Below are 13,197 nucleotides of genomic sequence, written 5' to 3'. Positions count from 1 at the left end.
TCTACGTTCCGTTTCATGTCTTGTCTTGTCACAGAGGCTCTTAGGTTTTGGTACCTTGTCTTGTCACTTCCTGTTTTATTTTGAAATTAACAGCTCCTCTCGTTTCAGGTATCTTGCCCTTCCTCCCGTGTGTCTCATCGTCTTCCCTGATTCCCAAGTGTTTCCACCTGTTCCCCTTGGTCCCTCAGGTGTATTTAGTCTGCGTTTCCCTCGTCTCGTTGCCAGTATGTTGTCTCTTTTGAGTTACCTTACCAGCCATCTGTCCTGTGTCAAGTTCCACAGATTCCACGAGCCTGCAGTGCTATTTTGTTTGTACATTGTTCCATAGCCATAGTTTATTTATTGTCTAACGGTAAGTTTCACAGCCTTACTTTTCCTCCATTTTTAAGGAGAGATTTTTGTTGTAACCTTCGTAGCCACCTCCGATTAGCGGATTGTTTTGTTTTATTATATATATCTCGTGCCCCCGTTAAAGGTGAGCCTTTAAGTTAAATTTTCATAGAGCCTCGGTTTGGAAGAGTGCGTCTTTTGTTTTACTCCGCCTCATTAGGACAGCGTGTTTTTGTTTTGTTAACAATTCATAGCCTTTCTGTTTTCCTCCCATTGTGGAGAGTTTTATGTTTTGTAAATTTCATAGCGGCGCTCCTTCTCCGCCATAGTTACCGAGGAGAGCGCATTGGGTTTCATAGCTTGTTTATTTTGCGCTGTCGGGAGATCGCCGCGCAGTGCCCTGTGTGTGCGGTTAAATAATAAAACCCTTTTGGAATCCCAAAGACCCTGCATCTGTGTCCTAAGTACCTCGATGTACCTGCCGGTAGCTGACAGAATCAAGGATGGAGGAGCTGGGAAATGCGACGTGTTGAAGGTTTTAATCAAAACTGAGCTCATAACTGGACGGAAAACACAGAGAACAAACCCACAGATGGCTTCAGCTACACAAGATGTTTCTGTTTCAGTAACTAAATAAGTTAAATCTGATTTGTATATCATTAGTTTCCCTGAGCTTAGACACAGATCTGTGCAGAAAGCTGTCAAATCCAACATTTAACAGAGTCTGAGCAGCGGAGAAACACGTTAAAGAGAAATTAAGCTGAGGGGATTCGTCCTTAAAGAGGGAGCAGATATAACAGGAACAATAAAGGCCCCAGAATGGAACCCTGTGGGACGCCACAGACAGATGACTTGATGTCCCCTGTAATGAAACAGCAGAGGAGGAGCAGCACCAGCCTGAAACAATCACCTGTTCAGCAGTTTCTTGTTGTTGTCCGTCAGCAGGTCATTGTCCTGCTGCAGCTCACTGATCCGGTCCTGCAACTGTAAGACAACAGGACACAGTGAGGAGACCACAGCAGCAGCCTCTGAACACCCAGCAGCTGGTAAAACTGCTTCACCTGCTCCACCCGGGCCTTGGTGATGTTCGTGCCCTGCAGCCGCTGCTCCAGCTCCAAACTCTTCAGCCGCTCGCCTTTCAGCTGAGCCGACAGCTCGTCCACCCTCATCATCGCAGCGTCATGGCTGGCCTTCAGAGTCTGCTGAGCCTGGAAACACAGCGGAGGCTCACACACAGGCAGCGTCTTCTTCATGCTGCAGTCAGCTTTATCTGCTCAGGTATGTCCACAGTCTCACAGATTACTGAGAAGCAAGAATCAAACTGACTGCTGCTGTGATCAGTCAGGTAGTCAAAGTTTGAACGTTGATCTTTCTCTGCTTTGCTCTAAGATTCCTGTGTTTCGGACAGTATCAGTGGGTCACTGTGGCTTCAGCTAAATGTCCTCACATGTTTAAATCTAAGATGGAAATAATCAGATCCGGAAGGTGTTAGCGGGTGGAAGCGTGTGTTAGCGGGAGTTAGCTGGTGGACGCTTGTGTTAGCGGGTGGAAGCGTGTGTTAGCGGGTGTTAGCGGGTGGAAGCGTGTGTTAGCGGGTGGAAGCAGGTGTTAGCGGGAGTTAGCTGGTGGACGCTTGTGTTAGCGTGTGTTAGCGGGTGGAAGCGTGTGTTAGCGGGTGGAAGCGTGTGTTAGCGGGTGGAAGCAGGTGTTAGCGGGAGTTAGCTGGTGGACGCTTGTGTTAGCGGGTGTAAGTGGGTGTTAGCGGGTGGAAGCAGATGGAAGCGGGTGTTAGCGGGTGGAAGATGGTGGAAGCGGGTGTTAGCGGGTGGAAGCGGGTGGAAGATGGTGTTAGCGGGTGGAAGCAGATGGAAGCGGGTGTTAGCGGGTGGAAGCGGGTGGAAGATGGTGTTAGCGGGTGGAAGCAGATGGAAGCGGGTGTTAGCGGGTGGAAGATGGTGTTAGCGGGTGGAAGCGTGTGTTAGCGGGAGTTAGCTGGTGGACGCTTGTGTTAGCGTGTGTTAGCGGGTGGAAGCGTGTGTTAGCGGGTGGAAGCGTGTGTTAGCGGGTGGAAGCGTGTGTTAGCGGGTGGAAGCAGGTGTTAGCTGGTGGACGCTTGTGTTAGCGTGTGTTAGCGGGTGGAAGCGTGTGTTAGCGGGTGGAAGCGTGTGTTAGCGGGTGGAAGCGTGTGTTAGCGGGTGGAAGCAGGTGTTAGCGGGAGTTAGCTGGTGGACGCTTGTGTTAGCGGGTGGAAGTGGGTGTTAGCGGGTGGAAGCAGATGGAAGCGGGTGTAAGCGGGTGTTAGCGGGTGGAAGATGGTGGAAGCGGGTGTTAGCGGGTGGAAGCAGATGGAAGCGGGTGTTAGCGGGTGGAAGCGGGTGGAAGATGGTGTTAGCGGGTGGAAGCAGATGGAAGCGGGTGTTAGCGGGTGGAAGATGGTGTTAGCGGGTGGAAGCAGATGGAAGCGGGTGTTAGCGGGTGGAAGATGGTGTTAGCGGGTGGAAGCAGATGGAAGCGGGTGTTAGCGTGTGGAAGCAGATGGAAGCGGGTGTTAGCGGGTGGAAGATGGTGTTAGCGGGTGGAAGCGTGTGTTAGCGGGAGTTAGCTGGTGGACGCTTGTGTTAGCGTGTGTTAGCGGGTGGAAGCGTGTGTTAGCGGGTGGAAGCAGATGGAAGCGGGTGTTAGCGGGTGGAAGATGGTGTTAGCGGGTGGAAGCAGATGGAAGCGGGTGTTAGCGGGTGGAAGATGGTGTTAGCGGGTGGAAGCGTGTGTTAGCGGGAGTTAGCTGGTGGACGCTTGTGTTAGCGTGTGTTAGCGGGTGGAAGCGTGTGTTAGCGGGTGGAAGCGTGTGTTAGCGGGTGGAAGCGTGTGTTAGCGGGTGGAAGCAGGTGTTAGCGGGAGTTAGCTGGTGGACGCTTGTGTTAGCGTGTGTTAGCGGGTGGAAGCGTGTGTTAGCGGGTGGAAGCGTGTGTTAGCGGGTGGAAGCAGGTGTTAGCGGGAGTTAGCTGGTGGACGCTTGTGTTAGCGGGTGGAAGTGGGTGTTAGCGGGTGGAAGCAGATGGAAGCGGGTGTAAGCGGGTGTTAGCGGGTGGAAGATGGTGGAAGCGGGTGTTAGCGGGTGGAAGCGGGTGGAAGATGGTGTTAGCGGGTGGAAGCAGATGGAAGCGGGTGTTAGCGGGTGGAAGCGGGTGGAAGATGGTGTTAGCGGGTGGAAGCAGATGGAAGCGGGTGTTAGCGGGTGGAAGATGGTGTTAGCGGGTGGAAGCAGATGGAAGCGGGTGTTAGCGGGTGGAAGATGGTGTTAGCGGGTGGAAGCAGATGGAAGCGGGTGTTAGCGTGTGGAAGCAGATGGAAGCGGGTGTTAGCGGGTGGAAGATGGTGTTAGCGGGTGGAAGCAGATGGAAGCGAGTGGAAGCGGGTGTTAGCGAGTGGAAGCGGGTGTTAGCGAGTGGAAGCGGGTGTTAGCGGGTGGAAGATGGTGTTAGCGTGTGGAAGCAGATGGAAGCGGGTGTTAGCGGGTGGAAGATGGTGTTAGCGGGTGGAAGCAGATGGAAGCGAGTGGAAGCGGGTGTTAGCGAGTGGAAGCGGGTGTTAGCGAGTGGAAGCGGGTGTTAGCGGGTGGAAGATGGTGTTAGCGGGTGGAAGCAGATGGAAGCGAGTGGAAGCGGGTGGAAGATGGTGTTAGCGGGTGGAAGCAGATGGAAGCGAGTGGAAGCGGGTGGAAGATGGTGTTAGCGGGTGGAAGCAGATGGAAGCGAGTGGAAGCGGGTGGAAGATGGTGTTAGCGGGTGGAAGCAGATGGAAGCGAGTGGAAGCGGGTGGAAGATGGTGTTAGCGGGTGGAAGCAGATGGAAGCGAGTGGAAGCGGGTGGAAGATGGTGTTAGCGGGTGGAAGCAGATGGAAGCGGGTGTTAGCGGGTGGAAGATGGTGTTAGCGGGTGGAAGCAGATGGAAGCGGGTGTTAGCGGGTGGAAGATGGTGTTAGCGGGTGGAAGCAGATGGAAGCGGGTGGAAGATGGTGTTAGCGGGTGGAAGCAGATGGAAGCGAGTGGAAGCGGGTGTTAGCGTGTGGAAGATGGTGTTAGCGGGTGTTAGCGAGTGGAAGCGGGTGTTAGCGGGTGGAAGATGGTGTTAGCGGGTGGAAGCAGATGGAAGCGGGTGTTAGCGGGTGGAAGATGGTGTTAGCGGGTGGAAGCAGATGGAAGCGAGTGGAAGCGGGTGTTAGCGAGTGGAAGCGGGTGTTAGCGAGTGGAAGCGGGTGTTAGCGGGTGGAAGCAGATGGAAGCGAGTGGAAGCGGGTGGAAGATGGTGTTAGCGGGTGGAAGCAGATGGAAGCGAGTGGAAGCGGGTGGAAGATGGTGTTAGCGGGTGGAAGCAGATGGAAGCGAGTGGAAGCGGGTGGAAGATGGTGTTAGCGGGTGGAAGCAGATGGAAGCGAGTGGAAGCGGGTGGAAGATGGTGTTAGCGGGTGGAAGCAGATGGAAGCGAGTGGAAGCGGGTGGAAGCAGATGGAAGCGGGTGTTAGCGGGTGGAAGATGGTGTTAGCGGGTGGAAGCAGATGGAAGCGGGTGTTAGCGGGTGGAAGATGGTGTTAGCGGGTGGAAGCAGATGGAAGCGGGTGGAAGATGGTGTTAGCGGGTGGAAGCAGATGGAAGCGAGTGGAAGCGGGTGTTAGCGTGTGGAAGATGGTGTTAGCGGGTGTTAGCGAGTGGAAGCGGGTGTTAGCGGGTGGAAGATGGTGTTAGCGGATGGAAGCGGGTGGAAGCGGGTGTTAGCGTGTGGAAGCAGATGAAAGCGAGTGGAAGCGTGTGGAAGCGGGTGTTAGCGTGTGGAAGCAGATGAAAGCGAGTGGAAGCGTGTGGAAGCGGATGGAAGCGGATGGAAGTGGGTGTTAGTGGATGAAAGCAGTATTGACTTCCACCACCAGAGGATGCCGAACATCTCACCTCTTGCAGCTGCAGAAATCGACCCTCCAGCTCCGTCACGGTGTTGGATCTGTCCGTCAGCTGCTTCTGCAGTTTGATCATCGACACGTTGCTGCTGACATGTGACCTGAGCAGAAGAAGAAGAAGAAGAAGACAGGTGTGTGTGGTTGCACATCCTTCTGTGTGTCAGCAGCTCTTCACCAACACGGTGAACCGTACCTCACAGTGGAGTTTTGCTCCTGTCGGACCTGCAGGAGTCTCTCCTCGTACTCCACCTCCCTCTTCCTCAGCTCCTCCCTCAGCAGCTCCAAGGCTCCTTCCAGATCCTCCATGTGGCGACGCTGGGACTCAATGACGTTCTCTCTGGCACACAAAGTCACATCTAGTTACAGGACCACTCAGGCTCTGCTCCCTCCACCCATCCCTGTGAAACACCTCCTCAGGGAGGTTCAGACATCATCAACTGATGTCTGAACCTCCTCAACTGGCTCCTTTAGGTGCAGAGGAGCAGCTCCCTGATGATGGAGCTCTCCAACCTATCTGAGCCCAGCTGCTTTCTGATTATTATACTGACTGCACCTGTCATTAAGTCATGGACAGAGCCTAACATCCAGTAAAGCTTCATAATGTCACCACTATCTGACACCCACGCAGCTCTGCAGGGAGAAGTTAAACCAGCGGAGGATGAAGGAGATCCACTCACAGGTTGCGGATCTCGGCCCTTGCCTCCTCCAGCAGGCTGTGTCCATATCGAGGCAGCTGGCCGGTCGGGGGTCTCGCACCTCCGTCCAAACTCCTCAAACCTGCAGGAGACAAATGCAGGGACATGAAGACAAGAGAATCAACTCGGATGCCAGAGGTCAAACACGAGAAACAGGAAACAGCGCGTCGTGTGGAGTCTGAAAAGCATGAAGTCTGAGTGAGAAACGGCGCCTGGACTCACTTCTGGGTCGCGTTGGAGAAAGAGACGACGTGTCGTCCCGCAGCTTCTTGGTGCCAGAGTTCACCCGCGAGTGCACGTGTCCGTACAGCGTCTGCCTCCGGCTCTGCGTGTTGAGCAGCTGCTGCTTGGCCACCAGGAGGCGCTGTTTCAGCCTCTCGTTCTCAGCCTCCTGACCCCGGACCTTCTCCTGGAGCTCCTCCATCATCTCCTCCATCTCCACGTCTCTAACCCTGGGAGCCGGCTGCGCCCCCCCCGCCACCAGCTGCTCCATCCGGCCCCGGTCCTTCACCAGTCGCATCAGCTTCGTACCCAGCCTGAAGGGGGCGGGGCAGACGCAGGACAAGCGTGAGAATAAACCATCAAGTCACCAGCTGATGGTTACAGAGGCAGAAGTTCAGTTTATTCTTCACAGTTTGAGATCAGGCCAGCTTTTGTTTTCTTTTGTTTGACTGAGACGGACGGATTAACCACATAAACAAACGATTCAGCTAAAATCCTGACCACGACGGGTGAGAAAAGCAGCCATTAGCAGTGTGTTTGACTGATTCTGATGGAACTGATCGTGTTACCAACAGCAGTCAGGAAAGAGCTTCTTCGGACTGGATTTAGACTCACTTCTTGATCTTTTCATCTTGTTTGTGAATGTGCTGTTTGAGCTGCATCGTCTCTTCATTGAGACGCAGGTACCGGTCCTCCAGCTCCTCCCTGGACATCCGCGAGATGTCCTGTTGTGTCCGAGCATCCAGATACATCAATGAATCTGTCATGAAACAAGACTTTTACAGTGAGGGAATAAACTGCAGTTCCACTGTAAGATAACAGCGTTTCTGAGGAGTTTAAAGATAAAAGTGAACCCAATCTCCACAGTAGACATGTTGGAGTCAAAGACCAAAATGAACATGGATTTATCTGCTATGTTGGGATGTAACTCCACACAGAAAGTAGATTTAAAAAGATAAATTAGACAAGAATTAGATCATAAACATGCCTGAAAGTCAATTCTACATAAGGAACTGAGGTTGTTCTTTATAACATTTGGACTTCATCTAAATAGTTTCATTAAGTCCTACTTTGTGAAAATGCAGTAAAAATGTAAAAGGTCAACAGCAAATGTGCAAATACAGGAAGGAAGGTGTGAAAATGCAGTAAAAATGTAAAAGGTCAACAGTAAATGTGCAAATACAGGTAGGAAGGTGTGAAAATGCAGTAAAAATGTAAAAGGTCAACAGTAAATGTGCAAATACAGGAAGGAAGGTGTGGAAATGCAGTAAAAATGTAAAAGGTCAACAGTAAATGTGCAAATACAGGAAGGAAGGTGTGGAAATGCAGTAAAAATGTAAAAGGTCAACAGTAAATGTGCAAATACAGGTAGGAAGGTGTGAAAATGCAGTAAAAATGTAAAAGGTCGACAGTAAATGTGCAAATACAGGTAGGAAGGTGTGAAAATGCAGTAAAAATGTAAAAGGTCGACAGTAAATGTGCAAATACAGGTAGGAAGGTGTGAAAATGCAGTAAAAATGTAAAAGGTCGACAGTAAATGTGCAAATACAGGTAGGAAGGTGTGAAAATGCAGTAAAAATGTAAAAGGTCAACAGCAAATGTGCAAATACAGGTAGGAAGGTGTGAAAATGCAGTAAAAATGTAAAAGGTCAACAGTAAATGTGCAAATACAGGTAGGAAGGTGTGAAAATGCAGTAAAAATGTAAAAGGTCAACAGTAAATGTGCAAATACAGGAAGGAAGGTGTGGAAATGCAGTAAAAATGTAAAAGGTCAACAGTAAATGTGTAAATACAGGTAGGAAGGTGTGAAAATGCAGTAAAAATGTAAAAGGTCAACAGTAAATGTGCAAATACAGGTAAGAAGGTGTGAAAATGCAGTAAAAATGTAAAAGGTCAACAGAAAATGTGCAAATACAGGTAAGAAGGTGTGAAAATGCAGTAAAAATGTAAAAGGTCAACAGAAAATGTGCAAATACAGGTAAGAAGGTGTGAAAATGCAGTAAAAATGTAAAAGGTCAACAGAAAATGTGCAAATACAGGTAGGAAGGTGTGAAAATGCAGTAAAAATGTAAAAGGTCGACAGTAAATGTGCAAATACAGGTAGGAAGGTGTGAAAATGCAGTAAAAATGTAAAAAGGTCAACAGTAAATGTGCAAATACAGGTAGGAAGGTGTGAAGATGCAGTAAAAATGTAAAAGGTCGACAGTAAATGTGCAAATACAGGAAGGAAGGTGTGAAAATGCAGTAAAAATGTAAAAAGGTCAACAGTAAATGTGCAAATACAGGAAGGAAGGTGTGAAAATGCAGTGAAAATGTAAAAGGTCAACAGAAAATGTGCAAATACAGATAGGAAGGTGTGAAAATGCAGTAAAAAGGTCAACAGAAAATGTGCAAATACAGATAGGAAGGTGTGAAAATGCAGTAAAAAGGTCAACAGAAAATGTGCAAATACAGACAGGAAGGTGTGAAAATGCAGTAAAAAGGTCAACAGTAAATGTGTAAATACAGGTAGGAAGGTGTGAAAATGCAGTAAAAAGGTCAACAGTAAATGTGCAAATACAGGAAGGAAGGTGTGAAAATGCAGTAAAAATGTAAAAAGGTCAACAGTAAATGTGCAAATACAGGAAGGAAGGTGTGAAAATGCAGTAAAAATGTAAAAGGTCAACAGTAAATGTGTAAATACAGGAAGGAAGGTGTGAAAATGCAGTAAAAATGTAAAAGGTTGACAGTAAATGTGCAAATACAGGTAGGAAGGTGTGAAAATGCAGTAAAAATGTAAAAGGTCAACAGTAAATGTGCAAATACAGGTAGGAAGGTGTGAAAATGCAGTAAAAATGTAAAAGGTCAACAGTAAATGTGCAAATACAGGTAGGAAGGTGTGAAAATGCAGTAAAAATGTAAAAGGTCAACAGTAAATGTGCAAATACAGGTAGGAAGGTGTGAAAATGCAGTAAAAATGTAAAAGGTCAACAGAAAATGTGCAAATACAGGTAGGAAGGTGTGAAAATGCAGTAAAAATGTAAAAAGGTCAACAGTAAATGTGCAAATACAGGAAGGAAGGTGTGAAAATGCAGTAAAAATGTAAAAGGACAACAGTAAATGTGCAAATACAGGAAGGAAGGTGTGAAAATGCAGTAAAAATGTAAAAAGGTCAACAGTAAATGTGCAAATACAGGAAGGAAGGTGTGAAAATGCAGTGAAAATGTAAAAGGTCGACAGTAAATGTGCAAATACAGGAAGGAAGGTGTGAAAATGCAGTAAAAATGTAAAAGGTCAACAGTAAATGTGCAAATACAGGAAGGAAGGTGTGGAAATGCAGTAAAAATGTAAAAGGTCAACAGTAAATGTGTAAATACAGGTAGGAAGGTGTGAAGATGCAGTAAAAATGTAAAAGGTCAACAGTAAATGTGCAAATACAGGAAGGAAGGTGTGGAAATGCAGTAAAAATGTAAAAAGGTCAACAGTAAATGTGCAAATACAGGAAGGAAGGTGTGAAAATGCAGTGAAAATGTAAAAGGTCGACAGTAAATGTGCAAATACAGGAAGGAAGGTGTGAAAATGCAGTAAAAATGTAAAAGGTCAACAGTAAATGTGCAAATACAGGTAGGAAGGTGTGAAAATGCAGCTTGAACAGTATTAACTCTGCTGCCCTGTGAGATCTTTAATGAAACATGAAGTTATCTGAAACCAGGAGAAATATCCAGCCATAAAAACAGCAAACACGCCACGGGCAGCTTCACGGCAGCAGCAGCAACCCACCTGGAGCAGCAGCTGTGAGGCGGGACAGGTTGGCTGCGTTGTCTCTGACTGGAACGTCTGCGGCGGTCTCATCCAGCAGGGAGGACATGTCTCTGAAAACAGAAAGTTCCTTCGTTAAATCCTCAACTTTCAACACTTTCAGCAGCCGGCGTGTCGTCTCTCAGAGTTTCGTCAGTTATTGTCACTGTGTCCTCATCAGGGCTCCAAGTTATTCTACTCTATCTGCCAATGATCCCACATTTCACACGATAAAGGGTAGAAATGGTTTAATCTTCCTCCTCCTTTTCCTCCATTTTGTTCCTGCTCTGCATCCCAGACGTCTCTCATTTTCCAAAACTATAAAAAGTGATTAGAGCTCTGAAAGATGACTAAAAGATGGTCTCAGTTCCCTTTTCCAACCCTTATTCAGCCCTTCTCCACTGCCCCACACTGATTATGGCTCCTGTGAAAGGTTCATCCTACTCTAACTTAATTCTTTCCTTCGAGAGTTTTATATTTTCATTTTATATTTCACTGTGACACACGCTCATACAGCACACCTTACACTTAGGGTCGCCAACCCGACTCACACATCACCTTCATGACATCACATTGTCTTACAAAACGCTCTGTAGTTATCTAAGAGTACATAATAAGATAATGACGTCCCACAGCAGGCAGGTCGCCGGTTCCACGCTTCATATTTCACTGAATACAAACAGTTTCATATGAACCGAAGCATTTTAAACTCTGTCTGACTGCAGCTACCTCCAGTAGCGACCATACAAGCAGCCTAAACACGACACGTAGACTCCTCTAAACTCAGGAGTAACAGGTAGATTCGTGAAATAAAAAGGTTCGTTGTGATTCATCTCCATCAAATTTCAAACTAGCACCAAGCTAGCAGCGGCTAACGCTGAGAGGTTAACGGTCTAACTTAATTTTAAAAATACGACCCTTTAATCACAGCTTTGACACACATGACTTCCCACATCACTAAATTGTTCCTACCTAATACTTTTCTGCTTACTTTTTAAACACTTATTACCTTTTAAGATGATTTTATTTAATCCCGAGTGACGGTTGCCACAGAAAACAACTGTCCGTGATGTCGCTATGGTATAGCTGCGCATGCGTGAAACGAAAAGCCCCATGGGAATTGTAGTTTTCCTGATATGTGAGCCGCTGGAGGGCAGCTGCTCTTTTATATTTTTATTAAAGCAACATATCTCAAAATGCTTCAACATAAAGTGCAAGAGCAGATTGAATAAAATAAATAATAATTAAACACAATGAAAAGAAGAAAAATAAATGTTATAAATAAGTAATTAATCTAGTGGAAAAGAAAATACACAACTTCTATAAATTGATTTGTATCTATCTAATTCAATAGGGAAATTCTTTAAGATATCATGATTTCAGTATTCTATTTTTGTGGATATAAAATGTGCTAAGCGTAGGATCACATTCCAACAGAGTTCATCATTTTTGTTTTCCAAGATCATACCAATAGTTACATCATCTTTAGAAATAGAAATTAGAAATGATGCAATTTTTTGTTTTATCCATTTGTGAAGTTTTAATCCATAATGTTTGTATTTCACCACAAGAAAAGGAAATATGGTCGATAGTTTCTATGTCAATGTATATTGCTAACATTTCTGTCACCAATATGAATAAATATGGTAAAATGGGACAGCCCTGTGAATCCCTACATTAAAGCTGGTACAGAGGGTACAACTGTTGATATTCTGATTTCTAAATTTGATTCCAAAACCTAAATGTTCAAGAACTTGGAAATAAATGGGTGCTCTACCGAATCGAAAGCTTTATAGAAGTCAGAATCAATCAGAATTTCTAAGAGTAATACGTCTTCTGGGATCCTTGTCAGGTTTAGGACTTATAAATAATAATAAATGGGTGGAAGTATAGAAGTTTAAAATATTTCCATAAAAACTTGATGAAGTCTTCCCAGAAATGTCTATAAAAGTGAACCCTGAAACCCTGAAATGGGTCTGAACCAGGTGCCTTATTAAGAGAGAGGCGGCCACTCACTCTATCCATTTCAGCCATTGTTATTTGATTATCACGTTTGTTTGAAATTATCCTCAACTTTGGGAAAATGTTCTTCTATAACTTTAAAAATATATGGCAGTGTTCCTGAGAGAATTTAGAAGCTGTTTAGAGAATGTGAGTAAGGAGATTGATTTTGGTTCTGTGATTTCAAGGCCAGCTGCTTTTTGTTGGGGTCCATGCAGCGAAGGCTATGGCAGCCCATAGGACCGTATGGTAAAAAGTTGTGTTACATGTTGGCAGTAGCGCCACCAACGGGGCAAAGTTTGCAGTACATTTCTGCATGTAACTTTAGACCCGGTAGGCCAATTTTCAAAAACAAGGTACTGTTGGATTCCTTGGATCATACTGAGTTCAACGAGCCCTATGACGTCAAAATGCGTCATGATAGATTTTCCGCCATCTTGGATTTTCCGCCATCTTGGATTTTCCGCCATCTTGGATTTCGTTGAAAGGGAAAAAAAAAGTTTCAGCGGTCGCAAATTTTGACTGATTCCCAGGAAAAGTGGCACAGACTATCTTCAGACCAATCCACACAAAAGTTAAGAGATGGATTTTTCAGTTTCGACTTCGTTCGCCCGCTACAGCCAATCAAAATCAGCGGCAAAGGCTCCGATTTCGATGTGAGCTCATATCTCAGGAATGCTTCGGCCAAACAAAACCAAATTCGATGGCAGGCTTCAAGGCTCTGTCCCAAGTGCAGAAAAGAAATCTGGTGTCATTTGGTCACTAGGGGGCGCTGTAATTAGCATAACATTGTTTTTTGTAATATCTTTTGATGCCTTTTTATTTAAAATGAAATCGTGATATCTGCAGATACTGTGGTTTGCCCCATTGATAGTTCAACTTTTTGTGAAGTTTGCTCATATCTCGGCAACTCTTTGACTTCCAAAGACCAAATTTGGTCGCACGCTTCGAGACTCCCTCCAAAGCATGCGAAAAAAGGTGTAATCCGGCCACTAGGGGGCGCTGTAATTAGCAAAAATTGTAGTGCTGCTTCCTATTATAGTTCCTGTGTCACTATTCAGACCTGAAATGTGATGGTTGCAGATATTGTGAATCAATATACCTATTGGCCTGCAGCTATATTTTAATTTCTCTTTGGTCCAAACAGGTTTTGTGTTCACAATAGCGACATAAAAGTTATTTGCACCACTAAAACTTAACTGAAAAAACAAGTTTATCACTTTA

The 13,197-nt window shown here is 46.1% G+C and overlaps 1 protein-coding gene across 1 annotated transcript in view; it reads right to left on the bottom strand.

Annotated features, from left to right (window-relative positions):
- The window catches only part of rpgrip1l (RPGRIP1 like), a 38,551-nt gene extending 27,490 nt beyond the window's left edge, over positions 1-11,061 (bottom strand). Inside the window, exons 1-9 of the mRNA XM_072386768.1 lie at positions 10,982-11,061; positions 9,955-10,046; positions 6,811-6,955; positions 6,196-6,509; positions 5,956-6,055; positions 5,472-5,615; positions 5,274-5,379; positions 1,392-1,538; positions 1,241-1,314 (exon numbers count right to left, since the gene is read on the bottom strand). Of these exons, the coding sequence (XP_072242869.1) occupies positions 1,241-1,314; positions 1,392-1,538; positions 5,274-5,379; positions 5,472-5,615; positions 5,956-6,055; positions 6,196-6,509; positions 6,811-6,955; positions 9,955-10,042 (1,118 nt within the window). The 5' untranslated portion in view covers positions 10,043-10,046; positions 10,982-11,061. The remainder of the gene's footprint in view (positions 1-1,240; positions 1,315-1,391; positions 1,539-5,273; positions 5,380-5,471; positions 5,616-5,955; positions 6,056-6,195; positions 6,510-6,810; positions 6,956-9,954; positions 10,047-10,981) is intronic.
- Between the last annotated feature and the right edge of the window lie 2,136 nt (positions 11,062-13,197).

The sequence above is a fragment of the Leuresthes tenuis genome, unplaced genomic scaffold (genome assembly GCF_036924035.1).
Source record: "Leuresthes tenuis unplaced genomic scaffold, fLeuTen1.0.hap1 SCAF_5, whole genome shotgun sequence".
Taxonomy (NCBI): domain Eukaryota; kingdom Metazoa; phylum Chordata; class Actinopteri; order Atheriniformes; family Atherinopsidae; genus Leuresthes; species Leuresthes tenuis.
Note: the sequence above shows the minus strand (reverse complement) of the source record. Positions and strands in the feature narration are given on the sequence as shown.